Source organism: Drosophila kikkawai, chromosome 2R, assembly GCF_030179895.1.
Source record: "Drosophila kikkawai strain 14028-0561.14 chromosome 2R, DkikHiC1v2, whole genome shotgun sequence".
Lineage (NCBI taxonomy): Eukaryota > Metazoa > Arthropoda > Insecta > Diptera > Drosophilidae > Drosophila > Drosophila kikkawai.
Window position 1 is genome coordinate 2,615,821 of NC_091729.1, and position 25,954 is coordinate 2,641,774.

The 25,954-nt window shown below is 38.5% G+C and overlaps 1 protein-coding gene across 3 annotated transcripts in view; it reads right to left on the reverse strand.

Moving 5' to 3' along the window:
- Positions 1-24,745, reverse strand: part of sxc (O-linked N-acetylglucosamine (GlcNAc) transferase sxc) — a 154,636-nt gene extending 129,891 nt beyond the window's left edge. For all 3 annotated transcript variants that reach the window (XM_041776559.2, XM_041776558.2, XM_070284021.1), the window contains exons 1-3: positions 24,611-24,745; positions 24,306-24,503; positions 10,488-10,698 (exon numbers count right to left, since the gene is read on the reverse strand). In XM_041776559.2, coding sequence (XP_041632493.1) covers positions 10,488-10,698; positions 24,306-24,441 — 347 coding nt within the window. In that variant the 5' untranslated portion in view covers positions 24,442-24,503; positions 24,611-24,745. The remainder of the gene's footprint in view (positions 1-10,487; positions 10,699-24,305; positions 24,504-24,610) is intronic.
- Between the last annotated feature and the right edge of the window lie 1,209 nt (positions 24,746-25,954).

A 25,954-nucleotide genomic window follows, 5' to 3' on the forward strand; every position in this document is an offset into this window, starting at 1 on the left:
ACAAAATACTTATATTTCACGACTTTATGGAGCTATGTGCTGGAATTTATATATATATATATTTATATATATTGATATTTTAAGTTTTGTGCGGAGGTCGAAATTTCACGTCTTTCTCTTTGCTTTCTCTTTTGTTTTTATCATCGATATTTTTTAAAGATTAAAGCCTTAGTTCGGCGAAAAAATTGAAACTAAAACTAAAACAAGAAAGGAAGCTAACTTCGGCCCGCGGCAGATATTAGTTCATTACATTTTACCTATTCTTATTATTTTTACAGTTTGTCAGTTACAGTTTTGCATTCCCAGCTTTACATTTTCTCTACGTCTACCGATCGTTTCTATGGCAGATATATGATATAGTTGTCCGATTTTCATAAAATTTATACCAAAAATCTGAAATAAAACAAGAAAGGAAGCTAACTTCGGCACGCCGAAGTTTGTATACCCTTGCAGATTGGTTTTGAGGTTTATATTATAGATTTAAATGCTGAAAACACTCACAAAACAGAGTTTCATTACATTTTACCTATACTTATTATGTTTACAGTTTGACAGTTACAGTTTTACATTCCCAGTTTTACATTTTCTCTACATCTACCGATCGGTTTATATGGCAGCTATATGATATAGTTGTCCGATTTTTATGAAATTTATACCTTAATTCTAGAATAATAAAAAAAGCTTATATCTCAGAGTAGATAAACATACGTTGGAAAACAACGAAACTATAATTTTTTTTCCTATTTATTTCTCGACCGTACCTATGGCAGCTATATCATATAGTCGTCCGATTTTGATAAAATTTTTACCAAAATTCTGAAATAATATAGAATGGCGATATCTAAAAAATGGTGCAAAAATGTTGAAAAACAGCCAAGTTCTATTTTTTTTTCTACAAATATATCGAACATTTGTATGGCAGCTATATGATATAGTCTTCCGATCCGGCCCGTTCCGACATATATAGCAGTGAGAGCATATAGAAGACTATATGCAAAGTTTCATTCAGATAGCTTTAAAACTGAGGGACTAGTTTGCGTAGAAACAGACAGACGGACAGACGGACAGACAGACAGACGGACATGGCTAGATCGACTCGGCTGTTGATGCTGATCAAGAATATATATAGATTATAGGGTCGGAAACGTCTCCTTCACTGCGTTGCAAACTTCTGACTGAAATTATAATACCCTGCAAGGGTATAAAAATTGGCCTATATCTCAGAGTAGATGAAAATAGGTTGAAAAACAACGAAGTTATAAATTATTTTCAAATAATTACCCGATTGTTCCTATGGCAGCTATAAGATATAGCTGTCCGATTTTCATAAAACTTATACCAAAATTCTAAAATATATAATAAAAAAAATCCATATATCAAAAATGATGCAGAAATGTTGAAAAAAAAGCCAAGTTATAATTTTTTCCTAATAATTTATTGAACATTTGTATGGCAGCTATATGATATAGTCGTCCGATCCGGCCCGTTCCGACGGCAGTGAGAGTATATATAAGACTTCATGCAAAAGTGAAATTCAGATAGCTTTTAAACTGAGGGACTAGTTTGCGTAGAAATGGACAGACGGACGGAGAGACGGACGGAGAGACGGACGGAGAGACGGACATGGCTAGATCGACTCGGCTGTTGATGCTGATCAAGAATATATATACTTTATAGGGTCGGAAATGCCTCCTTCACTGCGGTGCAAACTTCTGACTGAAATTATAATACCCTGCAAGGGTATAATGAAAACGTTTGCTTTATTATTATTTAAGCATGTTTTTGTTATCTTTCATATAAGATAAATTTTTGTTCTGATTTGATTTTAATATAAATAAAAGCAAAAGAAAGTAAAAACAAATATTGTTTTCTTTCACTTATTAATAAATATAAAATAAAAATCTAAAAATATTATTTAAGATCGTATGTGAGTTAATGTTTGGTTATTGAAATTAAAAAAAAAAAAATAATAAAACAAAAATATCAAAAATATATGATATATCGATATTTTTCCGATATATCAAATATCATTTTTATATTTTGTTTCAATAAAAAATATCATCGATACGATATTTTTAAATATTTCGACAACCCTAACTCAGAGACAAAGATGAGGTCTAAGACGTTATTACTGCAATTCCTAACGAAAGTTTAATTGTCCCAATGAGTGGTCAATGAGACCATGAATTAAATCGTGGGGTGAGGTGGGAACAAGAACATTAGAATCAGGTGAGGGCATCCAGGAAATGGAGGGCAGATTGATATCACTCGTGACGATAAGGATAAATGCTGCATATAAATATCAGTGTCAGACCTAGGTGGAATATACGAACATGAAACGTAGATAGAATAATCGTAAACCTTGATACGAACCGCCACAAACTCTAGATCAGTGTCAGTTTTAGAAATGATATTAGAAGCCAGATCGGATTTAACCGCAATGAGAACACCACCGCCTGTCCGTATAGGACGATCACGTCTAAAGATGGTATAGTTCCCTGAAAAAATCTCAGAGTCAGACACAGAGGAGTTGAGCCATGTTTCTGTAAAGACAAAAACATTGGCATCGAAAGAGACACTATTGAAGTGCAGCCTACTGAGCTTGCCAAGTAAACTACGAACATTTTGATAGTGAAGAACAAAAGAGTCAATTAGTTTTTAGGAGGCCTAGTTGAAGAAGTTTGAGGTCCGCGATCACGAGGAGTACTTTTGTGTTCGAATTCATGAACAATTGCATGCTCAGGCCACACAGAAGGATCAAGAGCTTTAGAAAATAGTAGGTCAGAAAGTGAAATTTTAAACGAAGATATATTACGTCTTTGCTTAAAATTGAACTTGGAGACACTAAACTCAGTAACAGAAACATTCAATTTGTTGCTCAAGTGGGTCTTAACGTCGCCCTCAGAAGCACCTGGATTGAGGCGGGAAACAAAAATCTGTTTTTTCGGAGCAACGCCCGAGAAAACTTCCGTCTCAGCGCGCACTATATTTGCGGGTGAGCGAATTCATATGAATTGTTCTGCACTGCTTTGCTTAATCTTCATCTTCTTCTCAGCGCGCACTATATTTGCAACCTAAGTGTCGAAATTTTCCATTCTGCGGCGATGCCTCACATGTATCTACATACGATTTTAAAACTTTAAACGCGTTTTTCTCAAAACCACTTTTTTGAGTCGGCCGGAAACCTAACTCGAACAAATCTTAACCGATCGATCTGAAATTTTGACAGTATATTCAAAATAGTACGCGGCCCATCGTACCGCCGCTGCTAGCTGGGCTTTCCGCTCTCGCCCCTCTTGCTCTCCCGCGCTCGCTCTCTCGCAGCGCTAAGCGCTTTCGCACTCTCGAGCGCGGGCCTCGGGCCTCGTTGACGACTACTCCGATCGGCCGCTGCCGCTCTCACGCTCTCGCTTAGCGAAGTAAAGCGGACGGAAGCGCGTTCTTATGCTTAAGAAAAATCAGTACCATGTATGCAGCGAAATAAAGCTGACCTCTATGCTGAACTTACCCACGACGCCCCCGCTGTTTTCATTTTCTACTTCACCGATAATTCCGCTTGCGCCGTGGGAATATTTTCCATCCACTCAACCTCCACTTATCAGGAAGGAAGCGCCGCCCCCAACACCGTTGTCTTTTTTTTTTTTTGCTTACTTTTTTTTTTATCAACAATTTTGTGACGTTTTTTTTTCATGATAATTGAAAATCTTTTCTAATCACTCACCATTTTGCAAAAAATCAAAATATTGAAAAAATCCTACGTGTGTCGATAGCGGTTGAGATATAGAAACTAATAAAATTTGATTTTTTGTTCTAGATCAATAATTAAGGACGTTAGGTGTCCGGCCATGGACCCCCTTCAACAAAAAAGGGAAGAATTGCTGCACAGCCGCCATTTTGTTTTCGATTTATCAAGAAAAATGTATTTTATACTTCACATATAACATTATAAAACCTACTTTAAAATTTTTGGCTTTTTCATTTGACCAAAAAAAATTCTAGAAAATCGTTTTTTTTTTTTGCCAGTTACTCAGATGTCTCCCCTTAAGGGGGGATATACATGTAAGCGGTCAAAATTTGGCCATTTTTCGTGAATTTTTTTTTATAAGAAATAGTCAAGCAATCGTCGTGAAACTTTGGATATAGTTAAAAGTAAAATCAGAGATGATAAAAAAAATTAGTTATAAACAATATTTTACAAAATGGCGGATTTATGGAACATATGCCGTAGCGCCTCGAGCTTTGAGTTGCCGTGCTATGGACACGATAGAGCTCGTAATTCCTGTCCAAAATCCGTGAACTAATTTTTTTTGTATTCATTACACCTGTATATTCTATTTGAACCTAAAAAACCAAAAAGAAATCAAGACAAAAAAATTAAATTTTGATTTGAAGGAAAAAATGCCATTTTCAGGTGATCAGTTTTCACTTCCCACGCTCTTAAAAAATAGTAATACCCAGTTATATAACAACCATTTAGGTTCAAATAGAAGATAATTTCATGCTGATCATAATAAAATTTTAATCACTCCGATATGTTACGAAGTTTTTTGTGAATCGTGTCCATAGCATAGGTAGAAATGCAAGAATTTAAAGCTGAGAAAAAGATGTTTAAAGTTTTTGATGCGCCCACGTTTACACTTGTATACCTTGCGTTCATACTTGATTTGAGGCACTTAAAGTTGAAATTCGATGATGAAACTTACACAGTATATTCTTTAAGTAATAAACTTTTTTTTAAACAAAAAAAAAATTTTCCCAAACAAATTTTGGTTTACATGTATATCCCCCCTTAAGAGTAGGCAAGGTGTCCTCGGCGCCTTATAAGTCAACTGAAATTAGCTCTAAACAAGCTTCGTACTCTTTCTCGACCTTATCCCATAGCGCTCGGACTTGTTCGAGATGGAGTTGGCAAGTGTACTTGGATGGAGTGGGTGCTGCTGGATTGCAGACTCTGGACTCAAAGTGACTCAGACGGTCACAAATCAAAGTAAATTTGTTAAAAATAGTAGAAGTCATTTTGGATATTTTTTTTACAAAAATGTACTATAAATATATATTCCAAAATAATTGATAGGTCGAAGTTAGATTGGGAATTTAGGAAACAATCGGACTCGTAATAATTATTTTTGAAATAATTATAACTTTGTGGACAATGGTATTTTTTCCTACGGAATATAAACGGAAATGTTTGAATCAATTTAATAATTCCGGTCAGCAGCGAAAATACGGTCACACCAATGTAAAATGGAAAATGTAATGTATAAATACATATGTTTCGGAGTGAAGAAGACTGTATTTGTAGTTTTTTTTTATTTGTTATAAATATGTGGACATATTTATTTAAGTTTGTGACGGTTTGGTCATTGGTGGCTCAAGGATGGCCAGGGTTCGTCTCAGAAATTTATTTGTTGTATGAGGTGGTTGCTGAAAGAAATGCCGAACCGGTCCCAGAGTAGAACGTCGAGGAATATGCCGTAACTATAATTATATGTTTATGTTCTACCAGTTGGTGGAATAACTTGAGATCTTCCAGTTAGCGAGCAGATTTGTGGAGTCCCTAAGGTCTTCCAATCTTGAGAAGTTTGTGGAGGCCCTGAGGTCTTCCAAAAATAGAGAAGTGTGTAGAGGCCCTAAGGTCTTCTAAGGTTGAGAAGTTTGGGGAGGCCCTAAGGTCTTCCAAGTTCGAGAAGTTTGGGGAGGCCCAAAGGTCTTCCAAGCTCGAGAAGTTTGTAGAGGCCCTAAGGTCTTCTAAAAGAGAGAAGTTTGTAGAGGCCCTCAGGTCTTCTAACAATAGAGAAGTGTGTAGAGGCCCTAAGGACTTCTAGGATTGAGAAGTTTTGTAGGGGCCCTAAGGTCTTCTAAGATTGAGAAGTTTTTAGAGGCCCTAAGGACTTTTAAGATTGAGAAGTTTGTAGAGGCCCTAAGGTCTTCTAAAAGAGAGAAGTTTGTAGAGGCCCTAAGGTCTTCGAAAAGAGAGAAGTTTTTAGAGGCCCTAAGGTCTACTAAGATTGAGAAGTTTGTAGAGGCCCTGTGGTCTTCTAAGATTGAGACGTGCACGGAGGCCCTAAGGTCTACCAATATTGAGACGTAAAGAGAGGCCCTAAGGTCTTCCACAAGTTATAGACGTAAGATATGGTCGGGGTCCGACTATGAGTTACCACTTTACCAGTATACCTTACTTGTCCTTGCTCCTTAGGCCTTCCTGCTGGCTTACCCTTGTTTCCTGTAGAGGACTTGGCCGATCGCTGGCCGAAAACTGAATGCCTCCCAAGGGCTGGAGCTCGCCTTATATAGCGCTCCGGTGCGGCCGAGTGTGACCGACGCGCCCGGAGAAATTTGCCATTAAGAGTGTGGCTAGATCCTCATTTGGGCCAGTGTGACCCTTTGCATTTAACTCAAGCCTATTCCATATTCCATATTCATAGTTTTCTATTGTATAATCTATTATCATCCTTATTTTATATCTTTCGTATATATTTGTGCGCGTCACACTCCCCCCTCGCTTCGGAGGCGGTGTGATACCGCACCGTAATCCTTTTCCCCTATCGAGAAGTGTCTTATATTCCGATCTTCTCGTATAAAACTTTATCTCGCTTTTGCAATTTACGTAGATACGGTCCAATTTTTCCTCCTCTGTAAAATCTGCAAATCTCATCATTTGCCTTAAGCTCATTGCGTATTCCCTCGCCGACTCCCACTCTTCTTGCTTACGCTGTGCAATTTTCTCCCTCAATTGCTCCTTGTACCTTCGTGGTAAGAATTACTCCACTAGCTCTGATGTCAGCTTTGCCCAACTGCCTTTTTTGACAGGGAAGCAGATCCACCAGTCGATTTCTGCGTCTTCCAAAATGAATGGCATCGTTTGCACCAATTTATCGTGCTGGATGCCGTATCCCGTAGCCCAATCCTCCATTTTCTTAATGAACTCCAGTGGATTAGTCATCCCATCGTACCGGATTCCCCAGTTTCGTATCCGGTCCAGGATCTCCACGTCTATCTTTCGCTCCATCTTCGGATCCGTCTGCTCTGATCCCGACTCAATGCAACAATCTTGTCTTAATCCTTTCCGTGTATTCCGCAGATGCGTTCTTCGACCTTAAATCTATTTAGGTCGACATAACTCTACCGGTCTATCGGTTTATCTCTTGCAACCACTTCAATCTGCTCGGGCGCCACTGTGACGGAGGTGGTTGCTGAAAGAAATGCCGACCCGGTCCCAGAGTAGAACGCCGAGGAATATGCCGTAACTATAATTATATGTTTATTGCCTCGAATATTACAACTGTTAAAAAGATTGGATTTTGTCTGCTGCCGCGGGTAGCCGCTCTGGAACGCCGCACTTAAGGGTCAGGTACATCCTTCCCGCTCGGGTCGACAGTGTCGGTGAGACGCCGATGCGCGGATGCCCCTCAGATATCCTAGAGTGAGAATAACTGGTGGAGGCCCTCAGGTCTACCAGTTAGTGGAATAACTTGTTAGCGGAGACCCTGAGATCTTCCAGTTAGCGAGCAGATTTGTGGAGTCTCTAAGGTCTTCCAATCTTGAGAAGTTTGTGGAGGCCCTGAGGTCTTCCAAAAATAGAGAAGTGTGTAGAGGCCCTAAGGTCTTCTAAGGTTGAGGAGTTTGGGGAGGCCCTAAGGTCTTCCAAGTTCGAGAAGTTTGTAGAGGCCCTAAGGTCTTCTAAAAGAGAGAAGTTTTTAGAGGCCCTCAGGTCTTCTAACAATAGAGAAGTGTGTAGAGGCCCTAAGGACTTCTAGGATTGAGAAGTTTTGTAGGGGCCCTAAGGTCTTCTAAGATTGAGAAGTTTTTAGAGGCCCTAAGGTCTTTTAAGATTGAGAAGTTTGTAGAGGCCCTAAGGTCTTCTAAAAGAGAGAAGTTTGTAGAGGCCCTAAGGTCTTCCAAAAGAGAGAAGTTTTTAGAGGCCCTAAGGTGTTCTAAGATTGAGAAGATTGTAGAGGCCCTGTGGTCTTCTAAGATTGAGACGTGCACGGAGGCCCTAAGGTCTACCGAGATATATAGAGACTTATAGGAGGCCCTTAGGTGTTCCAATATTGAGACGTAAAGAGAGGCCCTAAGGTCTTCCACAAGTTATAGACGTAAGATATGGTCGGGGTCCGACTATGAGTTACCACTTTACCAGTATACCTTACTTGTCCTTGCTCCGTAGGTGGCTCCTTTCTGCTGGCTTACCCTTGTTTCCTGTAGAGGACTTGGCCGATCGCTGGCCGAAAACTGAATGCCTCCCAAGGGCTGGAGCTCGCCTTATATAGCGCTCCGGTGCGGCCGAGTGTGACCGACGCGCCCGGAGAAATTTGCCATTAAGAGTGTGGCCAGATCCTCATTTGGGCCAGTGTGACCCTTTGCGCCTGATCATGGCGCGTGCGCGCATTCAACTCAAGTCTATTCCATATTAAACTGGGATGCAAACCAGAGGTTGCCGTCTTATTCTAGTAGACTCTTACTAATTAACTTACCCTCCTTATCTAATCGTAGAACCATGCTAGGTATTACATTCTTATACAACTTAATCCGTGGTGACGTGGAAAGTACTGACTTGCTCGGTCAGCTAAATTTTCACGTACCAATAAGAAACACTAGATCCTTTTTACCATTAGTTTTGCCCCACTGTAGAACATAATTTGAACTGCATGAACCCTTTAGAGTCCTCTGTGCAAATTATAACGATTTGTACACAATAATATTTAATGTTGATAACATCCCATAACTAAAAACTTCAATCTTAACCTACTTAGTACGCATGCAAGCAACCAATCCGGCAGTACGCCAGTAGTAGTTTCCCCGCATCTTTTTTTTTTAATTCCTTCGCGTTTACTAACTGCTAACAGAACAAGCACGTGCTTGGTGTCGAAAGTTCCACTTAATATGTACTGTACATAGTGCATCAACGTCTTGCATATTCCATATTCATAGTTTTCTATTGTATAATCTATTATCATCCTTATTTTATATCTTACGTATATATTTGTGCGCATCTGCGCGTCACAAGTTCTGAGGAGCAATTTTTATGGCAGCGATTGTAGAATAGTGGAGTAGACTGTATATGTATGTAAATGTAAATAAATGCTAGCGGGAAAACAGTAAACGAAAAGGAATTATGAATTATTTGGAATTAAATTCTGACTGTGGCTATGGCATTTATTTAAACACACAATTTGGATTTCGGCACAGATATTGAAAATGTAGAAAACGAATATTTAAGATTTGGAATTGGAACTTATTATGCTGCCGTAGTGTCGGATCCATCGGACTTAGGATTTAGACAATAATCATACAGAGAAGTTAAGACGAATTGAGCTTCGCAAAACCTCACTGTATGACCGGCAGCAATAATGTATTGGAATTTATCTTGTGCGGTGTTAAAGCCACCGGAGCTGCTGATGGAGACTATAAAATCCGGGTCTGATGGACCAAATATTTACAAATGTAAAAGGGAGAGCGGACTAGAAGCTCTATGGACTGGAAGTCCGGAGGGAGAGAAAGAGAGCGCTTACGGGATCATTGGAGGTTGGTAGCGGGATCCCACTGCCTCCAGAAATTAAGCGCTTTTCTGGCGTGAGCAATATCCTCTGCATCGATTAAATTGAATTTTAATTTCTTAAATAACAATTTGTAAAGTATAAATATTTTTTAAATGTATTTTCCATAAAAACAGAAATGAAATAATCCCCAAATGTTTTGTTTGGGAACTTGCTTCATATCTGCTTTTGAGAACTCATTTCATTAATTTCTCAGAAAATGAAATATCTACCCAAAAATCGTTGTTGTTGTATTTCAGTTTTACTTTTTAAATTTGTTGATTAATTAATTTTTTTAGCATTCGTATTTATTTTTTTATTTTTGGACTTTGTTTAGAGGAGGCATTAATTTATGTCACCTTTTTTGCGAATGTTTAATGAGAGAGAATTATGCGGTGTCGGAACGGTGTTAAAAGAAAAGCCGAGAATGTGGTTCGATTTCAAAATGTGTTTATTGCTGTAGCGATAGCGAACGAACTGCTTCGTACCACCGATCAAAAGTGAATGTAATGATGAGAGTGCGTAGGTCCGAGAGAACAGCGAGCGCAGTCGCTTATCTCGGCTTATCTTATGCAAAATAGAAATTTGGGAAGCTTTTGTTTACATTGTTGTTGTCAGTGATGCTGACCAAATGGAAAACAATAAATGGTTTTAAAATGATTTTAAATTGATTTCTGCGGCTGCTCCCGACAGACTTATTTCTTTCGAAGCACAAATTTTATATAAATTAATTGGAAGAATTAATTGGATTTGGAATCAGGAAATATTAGTAGCTGCCGTAGGGTCGGATCAATCTGTCTCTATATTTAGAAAATACAGAGAGAGTTGGACGAACCGAGCCTCCTAGAGCCTAGCAGTATGACCGGCAGCAACAATAAAATTGTAACTAATAGAAGCTGCCACCCTTTTTACATAAAAAATATATTATACAATTTTTATTTTAAAACTTACCTATATGCTTCCGCCAGTACAGGGTTTTGTTTTATTGCCAAAGTAGAAAACTGTGCCGACTTATCGAGCCTTCTGCATTGAAAATGAATAGATGACAACAGTAATAAAACTCCCGTGTTTGTACTGTCCTGTCGCCATAGTTGCATACAATGTTTTTCTGCACTTTCGTAGTCCACTGCTTGGTACTCTCTATGAGCTAACTCTAGTAAGCCTTAAACGAAAAATATGTATGTTTAATGGTGAATAGTAATTTTAAGGGTAATTAATTTTCACTAGAGTGAAAGACATATAATCGGCAAACTAGGGTGCGACACATAAAAATTTTATCAGTATGCATTTGGACCTATTGAGATGTAAGAAGTTAGCACCACACCACTCAAAGCACTGGGTTGCGTCCATAGCCAAAAAAAGAACAATAAATGAAGTCTCCAAATATTTGCGAAAAGTAATCAAATTGTTTCTAAAATGTCCACATTTCTTTATGGTAAACCAGGTTTGTCTTAAAATCTAATATAACATATGGACTGCAAAGAGAGAGCACGTGTTCGTTTTTTGCAGTGTTCGTAACTTTTCGTTTGCGTTTCGTTCGTTTGATCTGTCCGATTTCAATTATTTACTTTACTGAACCCTTCACGAGGGCGACAGCTGGGTAATGGGGACTGCATTATCCTGGACAACGGCCAATGCATTACTGCTTGCTCTATCCGCGGTAATACAGTGTCTAAGACAGCGGTTCAGTTACTTCCTCCAAAAATGAACTATTAGCCATGATTGGAGGAGTCTGGCGGGAGGCCTAAAACGAAAGTGGAATGTTCCCGTTAAAACACACTAGTATTAGCGGAGCAGAGAACTGGGAGGCGTTAATGCTACCATCTCTCATTTCTGTGTGTCGCCAGTGCCACACCACTGGTATAACGGGAGCAAGTTTCATCATTTATTTATTTATTTATTTATTTCGCCAATGGTAAACCTTATCTGGCTACTTAACTAACTTAACCGACTTAACTAATTAACATAATTTGAAGATAAAAACCTAAGAAATTCCTTCTTAATTAAAGCCCTTGGTAGGCAAGGGTCCAGTCGCATATTTGGCGGTAGATTATTGTAAGAGGATAAGGCCCTGAAAATAGGCTCATTTAAAGCATAACTGGTTCGACAAATAGGCAAGAAAAATGGCTCAAATGTTCTTAAGTGCCTACTAGGAACAGACAAATTTATACAACTAAGCAACAATCGATTCTGCACGAAATAATGTCGAAAATTACAAGTAAGCTAGTAAAGATTCTTCTATCGTGTAGAGATGACAAGTGCACAAGACGACATTTAGCGGAATAGGAGGGAATTGGTTCATTGGTTTAGGGAATTAAGGGCAAAACACAGAAACTTTTTCTTAATACGTTCTAGACGGTTGGAATGTACCGATCCAGTCGGGTTCCAAATGAACGAAGCGTACTCAAGCTTGGACCTTATAAAAGAAAAAAATAAGCTGAGCTTGGTGTAAGGGTCAGTGAATTGAGCCGCATTACGCTTTATAAACCCATACATAGCATACGCTTTTGGAACTATATAGTTTATATGGTCAATGAAGAGGAATTTAGCATCAAACATAACTCTCAAGTCAAGTACTTCAGTCTTGCATGCAAGGAGGCAGGAATCAATCGAGTACGGAAAAAACGAATTGCTGAACCTTTTGCTGTACGTGACAGTGAAACATTTGGACAGGTTTAAGGGCAGCTTATTCCGAGAGCACCACTCTCCAACTCTGGCCAAATCATCCTGAAGCATATTACTATCCAGGAACGAACTTACCGACTTGAAAATTTTCAGGTCATCGGCAAACAATAAAAATTCGCTAGATACGGACTCGAAGAGTGATCATTGCACACCACTCTATACCACCGGCCATCTAAGTAAAATCTTATCCAATTCAGCATTGATGAATGGAAGGCAATTCTTTCGAGCTTAGCCAACAGTGCACTATGGCAAACCTTATCAAATGCTTTGGCAAAGTCAGTGTATACCACATCCACTTGCTTTTGTCTCGAAAAAGCATTAATGCAAAAGTGGTTAAAAACAGCTAAGTTCGTGGTAGTCGACCGTCCTGACATAAAGCCGTGCTGATTAGGGCTGATGGTGCTACCAGTGAGAAAGGCGAGCTGCTTAGCAACAATTCGCTCAAACATCTTAGATATATTGCTAAGCTTTGCAATTGGCCTATAGTTGGAGATTATATTTTTACCGCCAGACTTGAAAATGAGAGTAACTGTTGCCAGCTTCCATCTCTGAGTAAAAACACCGCTGGAGAGGGATTTGTTAAAGATTATTATAAGTGGCTCTGAAAGAACGCCAATACAATTTTTCAGTATAAAAGGTGATAGTCCATCACAGTCAAATTTTTCAAAGTCATTAAGGCTCTCCGCAGCGAGTTGGCAATCGGACTCAGTGATATATAAGTTCCCAATATTGGAGCTTGGAGCAATGGAACGAAGTGTGAACTCATCATTCCATGAAGAAAATCTGGCAAACAGATTTGCCACTTCGATATGCTAAAGAGGATGCTAATGAGTTATCTAATGACATGTGGGAAGGATATATGATGTTTTTCTTTTCGAGTTAACGAAGTGCAAGAAAGATTTTGGATTACTGATTAGTCTCATTCCCACATCTGCTATGTATTGGTTATATAAGAACTTATTTAAGAATTCGAATTCGCGCTTATGCTGTTTGTATCTATCGAAGTCTGCCGAATTACCGCTTTCGACGTATCTCTTGTAAAATTTATTTCTGAGATTCTTGTATTTTTTAAGCCCTGGCGTATACCATGGTAAATTATACGAACAAAAGAACCTTTTTTTCGCGTATTTTTTAATGATTGTTTCAATAGTTTTTAAAAAGTTTTCATAGCAAGTGTCCAAATTAACATGCGAAAGGACCTCAACCCAATAAACAAGCTTAAAATCATTTCGAATTAAATTTAAATTGCTGATATTAAGGGGGGACATCTGAGTAACTTTTTTTAAAAATCGAAAAATTTTTTTTTTGCTTAAAAAATACTTTAGGGTCTTTAAAATAACATATCAAAAGATAGAGTCCGGCAGAAGTTTCTAACTGTCGAAATTTTCCATTCTGCGGCGATGCCTCACATGTAATCATATACGATTTTAAAACTTTAAACGCGTTTTTCTCAAAACCACTTTTTTTGAATTGGCCGAAAACATAACTCAAACAAATCTTAACCGATCGATCTGAAATTTTGACAGTATATCCAAAATACCTATGGCTATCGACGTACGTAGGATTTTTTTTTTATCAACAATTTTGTGACGTTTTTTTTTCATGAAAATTGAAAATTTTTTTTAATCACTCACCATTTTCCTAAAAATCAAAATATTGAAAAAATCCTACGTACGTCGATAGCGGTTGAGATATAGAAACTAACAAAATTTGATTTTTTGTTCTAGATCAAAAACTAAGGACGTTAGGTTTTCGGCCATGGACCCCTTTCAAAAAAATAGGGTCTACGAAGGCATGCTGCACAGCCGCCATTTTGTTTTCGATTTATTAACAAAAAAATTTATTTTGTAGTTCACATCTAACATTATCAAACCTACTTTAAAATTTTTCGATTGGCTTTTTCATTTGGCCAAAAAAAATTCTAGAAAATGGGCTTTTTTTTTGCCAGTTACTCAGATGTCCCCCCTTAATGTACAATGAAGATGTGATTGGTTTATAAGGAGAAAATATATAAATATATAATGAAATAAGTAAGGGCTGGTGGTGAGCATCACACTCGGAAATAGGATTATTACAGCATACTAGATTTAAATTCAGATCTTGACTTACAAAAATTAGATCTAGAAGGTTATTTAATTTATTATATACGTGATTTATCTGGACCAGTCCCAGACTAAGGAGATCATCTATGACCAAGATTTCCTGGGGCAGATGCAGATTACTGGGAATCATTGCTGATGAGTCTACTCCATGCACCCACACCAGCGAGGAAAGATTAAAGTCTCCAAAAACACAGATAGTCTGCGAATTCTGTAGATCTTGGCTTATACGGGCGATATTATCTACATGGGCCTTATACAAATCGAAACTGCTACATGGGGGAATATATGATACCACCAGAAGAATAGTTTCCGCTGGTCCGGCGAGAGACACACAAAGTTGATCAAGAAGTGAGTCATCATTCCAAAGCCGGATAGAAGTGCACCTCAGAGTACGGCGCACAGCAATAAGAACTCCTCCACCTCTGGAACACTGCGTCTTAGCTGCATCTCGGTCTTTGCGGAATACTTGGTAGAGATTGGCGTCAAAAAATTCATTATCGAAGAAGTCCTAGTTGAGCCAAGTTTCAACTAGAATAATGACATCATAATCGCAGGACGATGTGGCCAAATAGACAGCGCCAGTCTTTGTACGCATGCCTGACATATTTTGAAAATATATTTTCAGGCTGGGAGAATCGCTATTGATGGGGGATGGAGAGGGTTGCGCAGTTTCTGAATAAGCGTGGGGCACCACCAGATCATCTATTGCAGAGTTAGGTGAGCCTCGGTAGAGGCAGCCTTAAATAGCGACATAGTTCCAACCTTAATTGGTGTAATAAAATCCAAGTGCGCCGAAGCAAATTGAAAAGAGCGAATATAATCTCTTAAGAGAGCCAGGCATACAGAGAGCTGCAATCCAGCAGCAAAGACATCAGCCTGCATCAGCTGTTGTTGTTGATGGGCGAATACATAAAGAGCATCAAGTGAGCGCCCCCAGCCAGCACACAGCATCCAAAGAAGACGGAGAAGATCCAACGGCGAACCCAAGCAAAGAGCGGCATCTACATGCAGAGCAGACGACGAAAACCACAACTCCAGCCAAAGTTGTTGTAGCAGCGGGGGCGTTGAGAGCGTGGACGAAAGCGCCAAGCCAAGGCGAATATCGCATAAAAGAGACGGCAAAAGCACCGGCTGATGTTGTTGTTGTAGCATAGATAACGATGATGACGAGCGCATGCGCGGAGAAAGATGAAGATGCTGCGAGCGCTGTGGGCTTAGCCCGAGCATATGATTACGGGGGGAATGAGCAAGAAGAGTATGATCCACAAAAGCGTCGACACCAGCGGCGTCGATCATTGGGGGTTTTTTGACGAATGAGTGGGGGTTGACGTTCTTGCAGGTCCACCCAGCTCAATAATGGTATCCTCTTTATTTGTCCTCTCCCTATGGACAAACCTTTTGACCTTAACAGAGCAAGGCCAAAACTCATTACTGAAGACATCATTAGAATGTTGGTCAGGAACGCCGAGTTTGAAGTTGACGAATTTTAAAGTTGATATGTCCACATCTTTTTTTTATAAGTTTGATGCAGGAAAACATTTTGGTATCAACATTTAATTTGGAAGAGACATAATTTAAAACAGCCTCGGGCTCCGTAGCCGCAGTAAACTTGCCGGCATATAGATATTTGATGATTGGAAAGACTTGGAGAGTATCCGAAACAGATGCAACTCCAACGACAGTTTTTTGTTATTGTTTTTATTCTTCCTCTTCCTGTGTAGAACTTTTACAAACTCGTCTCTCTCAGCATTCGGGGGTCATAGACCTTGGCTCTGGATCGACGATAAAGAAGCGGCAGCAGCATACGATTGAGGAGCTACTGCTGCATTAGCGGCTTGCCTATGGCGAGGCCTAACGGTGACGTTGTTGGTATGTTCAATTGAGTCCCCTTTGGTAGGAAAAGCTTCAGAGAGTTTAGAATTTAGAAGCTGGTACAAACACTCTAGATTTTTGATTTTAGCATCGAGTTCGTCAATTTTTGAGTGCGAATCATTGGCTACAACACAGCCATCGCACTGCCACATTATATTGGGATTTAGTAAGAGTTTAATTGCATCAGCAGGCAAATCAACACAAGCTGTATGAAATACCCGACGGCAAAGAGAAGCGCAGCGCACCGCCTCTGTGGATCGAAGCTGGGATGCCGAAACTTCTAAATTACACTCAGCACACAACATAACGATAGCGATAATGGCACGTCCGAACGCTTTGAAAGCTAGTCAACGACTGACAGTTTTACAAAATACATAGAAAAATAAACAATAAAGACATAAATAATGAAGACGATTTCCTATTTATAATTTTTTTTTATAAATTTTTTTTTTTTATTATTAATTTATTTCTAAATAAATCCTAGAAACTAAGCTGACAACTAAATTCAAGAGCGAAAGCTCTCCGAAGTAGCAGGCTGGTCATCAGGGCACTCATTCGGCTGAAGAGCGGGCGAAGAGGGAAGTGGAACAGCAGAAAGAGATTCACTTTTATTATTAGCAATTTCAAAAGCTCATCCATTTGTTCACTCTCACTCCCTTTGCATCGGACATGTACCAGTCCACGGCGAGTAAATACGGCGTTTAAGACCTTGTGCTTTTTCAGCCTCATTGCCTCCTTAAATATTTGGTAGTGTTCTCTTTGACGTGGCTCGTTTATGTAAATTGGCGCATCAGAATTCAAACCCACAAACTTTAAGCTCAATTGTGATTATGATTCACGCCGATAAGCTGCAGTTAATCGTAGCAACATGACTTTATGATTATGATCGGGTCCACATTACTTTTCTGCGACTTACTGACCCGGAAAATTTTCCGAACTCGAGGCGGGGGTGTAATGTGAAGTGAGAAGCATAGTTGACCAAATATAGTGCGTAAGTTCTCGCCTTCAACGTATTGCACGCCATGCATGTGTAAATCGAACGCATTGTTGGCAAAATTTTCAGAAGCTTAGCCTCTACAGTGTGGGCACATTACTCTCTCTCATTGCACGCACGGAGGTAGATCCGCTACCTCCCGCTCCAGGTTAGAGACCCGCACGCCCGTTTGCTTGACCTCACCCGCCATGGAATCCAAACGTTCCGAGAGACTACTGAGGATGCGCATCTCTGCTTCCCTCGCTAGACCAGCAATTGCTTCGGTTTCCTCATAGAACCGGATCTTGATGAGCTCCAGCACCTGAGGTGAGGGGGCATCGGAAAGACGTTTAGCAGCTCCAGTGTCTTTCCGCAGGCATTTGTTGGACGTCGACGACACCTATTTGTAAGTGTCTGAAGTTTTTTCAGTGTAGCGTTTTCAGTGTATTGGAGTAGTGTGTTTATCAGTGTTAGTGTATTAGTGGTGTGGGCAGCAAAACGACAAAAAAACTTTGCAACTTGTTTCCGTGTATTGGAGTAGTGTGATTATCAGTGTTAGTGTATAGTGGTGTGGGCAGCAAAACGACAAAAAACTTTGCAGCTAGTCTGCTGTTGGAGACTTTCACACACACACAGGCACAACGTTGTTTGCTGGCGTTATTTAATTTGGCAATAAAACACAAAATTTTGTGTTGGGATACAATTGCAGATTAAATTTTAGGTCCAGAATAGTTTTTGTCACGATTAGCACAACAAAAATATTTATTTGTATACTAAGCAAGTATATTTGTATACTATGCAAGCTTTTGACTTTCATAGCGAACGGTCGTGTTTTTGTTTTGCGCTCCGAATTTTTTGTGTTTCTTAGACATTTAAAACCACCGGGGTTCTGTTTATATTGTTAAACTACAATTTTTAAACTTTGCCGTTCTGCTACGCGAGTGCATGTGCATGTGTCTTTAAGTGTTTAATTAATATATATATATATATATATCTAATTAATTCACTTTTAGTTTTTGCGTTTTCTTATCCCCTCTTTGTGTTGTCCCGTTTATTTGCTTCTAGCGGCACTTAAGCGGCTCAAGCTTTCGTTTGTTTTCTCTGCTCACCCACGCTTACGCTCCCGCTCTCTTGTTTTTTTTCGGTACTGCTTATCAGCGCACAGTGGTTAAAGGTTTGAGAAAATGATTTCAAATTTTATTTGTGATATTAAAGGCTGCCAAAAAGAGGTTTTGGCAGATCAGGCCAGCCTTCACTGCTGGCTTTGCGATGCGGTCGTTCACGCTAAGTGTCTAAGCTTAACGGGCCGTATCGCTGACGCAATTTCTGCCAAAAATGGCTTGCGCTATTGTTGCCATGCCTGTCGTGAGGTTGAGAAGGATATGTTATCCTTCATGCGGCAAAACAAAAGTGGATTTAGTGAACTTAGGGTCAATTTTCGCAAAACAAACGACCTGTTCACAGCGCTGGACGCTCAATTTAGCGGCATGAAGCTGTTAAGCGAGTCGCCAAAGCGCAAAAAATCTGCTGCTGGTCGGCTGCAATTGGGCGAACCCCAGCCACCAAAGATTTGGCACACTCCCTCGGCACAGCCCCCGACACCGACACCAACTTCAATGGTGTTGAGATCGGGAACGGCTAAAGATTCGGCATTCGAAGGTGCCGGGGCAGAAGCTCCGTTAACACTGACAGTTGAGTGCGCTGCGGGGACAAAACGGCCTTCACGGCCGGCACAAATCACAGCGACAGCGGGCGTCACGGCAGTGCCAAAAAACTAAATATTTCCCTCCTACTTTCCTATCAGAATCATAGAGGCTTACGCAGCAAGCTCCTAAATTGTATTCTGATAGTTTTTCGTTTGCATCCTAGGTGATTGTGTTTACCGAAACCTGGTTAAAGCCGGAGATTCTCAACTCCGAAATTTTTCCGGGTAAGTACACAACTTATAGATTGGACCGTCTTTCCCAGCGAGGAGGTGGAGTTTTAATCGCCGTTGACTCCACCCTTATTTCCGAAGTGGTGCAAATTGACGATCTCACAGGCATTGAATTTATCTGTGTAAAACTATCATTTCCAGGTAGTTTTATCTATATAACCTGTTCTTACGTTCCTCCATCTGCTGAAGAGCCTATTTACACCTTTCGGCAATTCAGGCCGTTTCCAACATGCTTTCGGATAGAGACCATCTAGTAAATCTAGGTGACTTCAATATACCTGGAGCTCGTTGGTCATCAGATGGTACGTCCAATATCCTCCAAACTGCGGCACAGCGTGACCTCATAGATGGCTTGCTTGACATTTCGTCCCAAGTCAACCATGTTGTAAATTCTTTAAATCGCCTACTAGATCTGTGTTTCGTCTCTGATCCTGTGATCTTAACAAGAGTCGATCCATTGACGCTTCCCGAAGATCCTTACCATCCTACTCTCGAAGTGCCCATCGATTTGGGAATTGTCGTAAAGACCAAACCTGATCTGAGTCGCTCAGCCACTAAAGTTCGCTGCTTTCGTAAAGCAAACGTTCATAGGCTAGATATCTTGATTTCTGAATTTAATTTGTCTGAACTTTACAGGTGCACTGACATGGCGTCCGCCGTGGATATTTTTTACAGTGCCATGCATGCGTTCTTTGCATCGTGTGTTCCGTTGACCTATCCGTCGGTGTCTAGTAAACCACCTTGGTTCACTAAAGAGCTGACACGCCTAAAAAACGTTAAGTCTAGACTTTATAATCGTTATAAACGTACCGGTTCTCCTACTGTTCATTCAAGTTATCTTATTGCTCGTTCGAATTTCACCGTGCTAAACGCGCAGTGTTATAAGAGTTATTTAACTCGCTGTAGAGTTCAGTTCACGCAGGACCCGTAATTTCTCCATGTCAGCATGGTTTTATGAGGCGAAGATCGACCACTACAAATCTCCTGGAACTCACCTCTTTCGTTATTAGAGGTTTCCAACGTAACTTTCAAACCGACGTGATTTACACAGACTTCAGTAAAGCTTTTGACTCGGTTAATCACTCTCCTCTTGTAAGGAAGCTTGACTTAATCGGGTTTCCTGTCGATCTTCTTAAATGGATTTTGAGTTATTTGAGTGACAGAACTCAAAAGGTTCTGTTTAAAAATGCTCTATCCAAATTCCTCAGAGTCACTTCTGGCGTCCCACAGGGTAGCCACCTCGGCCCGCTGCTATTTACATTGTTTATCAATGACCTCCCGCTGGTTCTAACGAATTCTAGAGTACTTATGTACGCTGATGACGTTAAGCTATGCTTGCAGTATAAGGACAGCTCTTGCCAGTCAGACCTGCAATCGGATCTTAATGACTTTCAAGCATGGTGTCGTGCTAATTTATTACATCTCAATAGCTCTAAATGCAAGCTGATGACATTTTCACGTGTCACTCCCCAGTGTGCCACTTATGGGGTTATATACAGTTGTGATAGTCGAAAAAATCGATTTTTTTTATTGCATATTCTTAAAGTATATACTGTTGAGAATACTCTCACTTCAATTCATAACGATCGGAGCATTAGAACCGAAGTTGTAGCTGTTTATAGCGCACGACCTGCACGTCGGCCGGAACAAACTTGAAACTTTAAACGCGATTATCTCAGAATCGTTTTTTTTTCGAAAGTGCCTTTGCGGTGGACACAATTACTAAAAAACTATTAATCCGATCGACACCAAATTTTGACCACTTATTTATTAACACAAAAACTAGTCCGTGAACGAAGAATTTTCATTTTTTTTTTTAAACTTCCTTTTTTAGAGCATAAAAACGGAAAATTTTACCCCTTAAAATTGTTTGTTAAAATCGTCGCCATTTTTTTTTTAACCAAAATTTTTACAAATCCTTCGTTCACGGACTAGACAATACAATATACTAACGAAATTTTTTTGAATTTTTGATTTCTGATGAACCGTTCTCGGGATATGATGTCCACCGCAAGTCACTATCGGAAAAAGAGGGTATTTGAATTCGGCCATAACTTTTTTATTAGTTAATATTTTTTTATAAAAAAATTTTAATAATTACCCAGAAAGATGTACTTAACAACGCCGGTAAAACATTTTTAATAAATATTCTTTATGGTGTCAAAAAAAAAATCGACAAAACTTCATATTTTTGCGCGGTACAACTGTATATAACCCCTTAAATATCGTTATATTTAATAGAGCAAAACTGTGTAAGTCAGACATGCCAACTGTGCCAATAATTATTTTAGTCACTATAAGTATGGTTAAATAATTTTTGAGACGACTTTTTTTTAGTTTTTGCAACGGTTTTTGTTCTAGAGGCGCTACTGTGCGGCGGAGTAAAATAAACTCTTACATTATTCTTTATTTTTCTGAATTATTGGTTTGTATTTATTTTTTTCCTAATATAAACTTTGTTGATTAATAATGTTGATACTATAATTTTAAATTCTGCCTTTTATTTATTTTTGTCTATTTACCACACAAAATAAGCTGCGGGCTGTTTATATTTTTGTACTTAATTAAATTCTTTTTATTATATTTGTAAATTAGTTTTCACTTAATATAAAACCAAATAAATTTCAAACTACAGTGGCTCACAGCTTATTTCAACCAGACCCAATCAAAAACTTTAAATGCCTGTAAAACATAAACCAAAGGGTTTTTCCAAAAAAATTAAACGCACAATGATAGATTTATATTTAAACTTAATATTTGTTAACTTTGTGTATTTTTATATATTTTTTTTAATATTTTTTTTTTTAATTAACAACAAAAAACAACTAAAAACAAGGCCACAGCTTATTTCAACCAGGTCGCTACTTCTATGTATTTTTAATGCTTAAAGATAACCAAAACTTGTTTTAATATTTGGTAATGCCACCTTTGCTATCCATAACCATTTTAAGCCTTTTTGGCATGGAATCCACCAACTTTTGGGTTGTTTCTTGGGCTATTTTTGCCCACTCCTCCATCAACGCCTCTTTCAGGTCCGATTTATTCGAAATCTTTCGTTTTCGAATATTTGTGTCCAAAATTGCCCACAAATTTTCAATCACATTCATGTCGGGCGACTGTGCTGGCGGCTGCATAACGTGCGGGCAGTTCCAGTAAGGCCAAGCCTGAACAATGCCCGACTTATGTTTCGGATCGTTGTCTTGGTAGAAACGAAAATCTTCCCGAATACCAAGTCTCTCGGCGCTTTCGATGAATTTTTATACCCTTGCAGGGTATTATAATTTCAGTCAGAAGTTTGCAACGCAGTGAAGGAGACGTTTCCGACCCTTTAAAGTATATATATTCTTGATCGGCATCAACAGCCGAGTCGATCTAGCCATGTCCGTCTGTCCGTCCGTCTGTCCGTTTCTACGCAAACTAGTCCCTCAGTTTTAAAGCTATCTCAATGAAACTTTGCATATAGTCTTCTATATGCTCTCACTGCTATATATGTCGGAACGGGCCGGATCGGACGACTATATCATATAGCTGCCATACAAATGTTCGATATATTTTTAGAAAAAAAATTATAACTTTGTTGTTTTTCAACATTTTGGCACCATTTTTTAGATATGACCATTTTATATTATTTCTGAATTTTGGTAAAAATTTTATGAAAATCGGACGACTATATCTGATAGCTTCCATAGGAACGATCGGGAAATTAATAGAAAAAAATTATAGATTCGTTGTTTTTCAACGTATTTGCTTCTACTCCGGGATATAAGCTTATTTTATTATTCTAGAATTTTGGTATAAATTTCAAAAAAATCGGACAACTATATCATATAGCTGCCATATAAACCGATCGGTAGATGTATACAAAATGTAAAGCTGGGAATGCAAAACTGTAACTGTCAAACTGTAAACATAATAAGTATAGGTAAAATGTAATGAAATAATATCTGCAAGGGTATACAAACTTCGGCGTGCCGAAGTTAGCTTCCTTTCTTGTTTTTTTTTTAATCTCAAGATATTGAGTTTTTTCCATTGTGGTATCAATAAACTCGAGATTTCCAACACCTGCTGCCGACATACAGGCCCATACCATAACGCTTCCCCCGCCATGCTTAACTGTCGCTTTTAGATTATTTGTTTGCAGCTCAGTATTCGGCTTTCGCCACAGATAGGATGCACCATCTGAGCCAAATATATTGAACTTTGACTCGTCCGCAAATATGACTGTATTCCAGAATGAAGAATCCTTTCCTAAGTGATCTTTTGCAAAATTTAAGCGTCTCTTGATATTCTTGGCACTAATTATCGGCTTCTTCCGTGCTATTCTGCCATTTAGTCATGCTCTCGGAGCACACGACGAATTGTTTCTGGGTGGCAGGACTTGCCCAACTCGGTCTCCACCTCACTTGCAATTTTCGGTGCCGATAATTTGGGATTTTCCCGAATTTTCCGGACTATATGGAGCTCGTCTGTTGGGTTCAAAATTTTGTTGGGCGCCGTTCTTCCCTTATCGTGCACCCTATTCTCACGGACAAAACGGTATATGATACTTCGGAGCAGTGGAATCACTTAGACCAACCATTTCGGCAATTTTCATACGCGAATTTCCATTTTTAAAATGTTTTATCACGAGTTCTCTCTGTTCGATTGTTGTACGTGGTCCCATTTTTCTTACCGAATTTTCGCGCACTAAATTCTTGCCAAATTTTCCAAGAATAAGCTTGAACCAACTCCGAATAGATTGACCAAAGCACAGAAAAAATTAGAACCCCTACTTTTTTAAGTAACAGTGTATAGCAAAACTGCAAACTTTTTGGTTGAAATAAGCTGTGGCCTTGTTTTTCGTTGTTTTTTTGTTCTTAATTTAAAAAGAAATATTAAAAAAATATATAAAAATACATGAAGTTAACAAATATTAAGTTTAAACATAAATCTATCATTGTGCGTTTAAATTTTTTGGAAAAACCCTTTGGTTTCTGTTTTACAGGCATTTAAAGTGATTGGGTCTGGTTGAAATAAGCTGTGAGCCACTGTACATATAAAAAACAGATACTTTCAATCATTGGAAACATTTTTCTTTTCTTTAGACTAGACAAGTGTATTTATGTAAATAAACTTTTATGTACATTCCTGTACACATCATGTATGAACACATATGTACATATATGTATATATGTACCTATGTCATTTGTTAGTCGGCTTACCAACAGATGAATGAGATTGAGATTCACCCTGCTTTCCCAATACGTTGTTTCCTGTTGTATTTGTCTGCTGTTGCAATAATAAATGCGGCGAAGATTGGAGCTGCGATTGTTGTTGTCCCTGTCCTTGAGATTGCATTTTTGTTAAGAAATCTGCTCAGCTCTACATACATTTAAATCCAACGATGAATAAAATGTGATCTAAAACACGCAATGCGAAATTATTTGTATATTTTTAAGCTCAAATAATAATAGAAAATATTAGACTAGTAATTGTATTCCTATTAATAAATAAAGCGATAGTTTACTTTTGAGACATTTACACAGCTGTTTAAAAGAACTTCAATAACTAAATTTCAATATAAGTGGTAATAATAGTGGAAAGAAACAATCGATGCCTCAGTGTTGTTATCTATACGCCTAATAGCTAGTGCTGGCAAGACATCGGTGCACTATCGATACTATCTACACTTGACTTATTTTTTCAGAACATAGATTTTTTTTAAGCCTAGTACTCTGACAACGAAAATCCGCTGTCTAAATTAAGACAGCGGCCAAACTCCATATAAAAAAAACGGTGTGAAAAAAGGAAGAAGAAGAAATTTGTGCATCGTCGATTTTGCCGGTACTCTGACGAAAATGATAAATGGCGTTGCCAGATGAAGAGAGTAAACAGCTGGTCTTGGATGTAACAATAATAAATTTGATTTATTCTTACACCCCTAATGGAGGGAAAGTTGAAGGAAAAAAGTGGCATTGATAGGAGCTGTCAAGGCGAAGCCCATAATATGGAATTTAACCCACAAAGGACATTTTAATGCCATATTTATTACTATTTTAAATATTTTTTTTTGACTATTTTTTTATAAACAGCTATCCAGTGTGACCAAAGAAAAGCCTTAAACGCCATAAAAGGTACATGTTCATGGCGTTTCATTGCTTTTCCTTAATTTTTTTGGTTACAACAAGCAAAGGGTAATAATATATTATTACTACAACCTGCATATTTACTTTTGTGAATGTATGTGTAGTTTTTTACGCCAATTCGGACAAAGAGTGCGGCCTTCGAATAGTAAAAAAATTGCGATATTGATAATATTTTAGCAAACTCGAGCTCTTTATCATTAAATTGATTAACTATGTCATATGATTTATTGGCATTTAATAAAAAATTAAAGTTTTAAAATTATTTACCATATATTTTGTCAAAAAAAATCGATACTATTGATGTTTCGTCCATAAAAACATCGAAAAATCTATAGTGGAAAACATCGATTTTTTGCCAGCCCTACTAATATCTGATTTTTACACTCGCATATAAAAACATTAACATTTTCGATTCTGTAGTTGTTATCATGGTAGATACGAACACTTAGAAAAGGGCATTAAGAACAAAGCCAACGCATATGAGATAAAAAAAACTGCCTTCCCACTCAGTGCATCTCTGTGAAACAGATGGTATTTTTCGGAGATATAAAATTCATGTTTCCACAGAGCTACATCGGAATCCAGCTTTCGAATACAGCTGATCGGCTATTAAATTAAGAAAAAAAAAAATTAATATTAAAACGTAAACAAAAATGGATGACGCGACTAATGTGGGAGTAAACTAAATAGTTTATCAACTATTTAGGCTTTTTAACAACAGCATA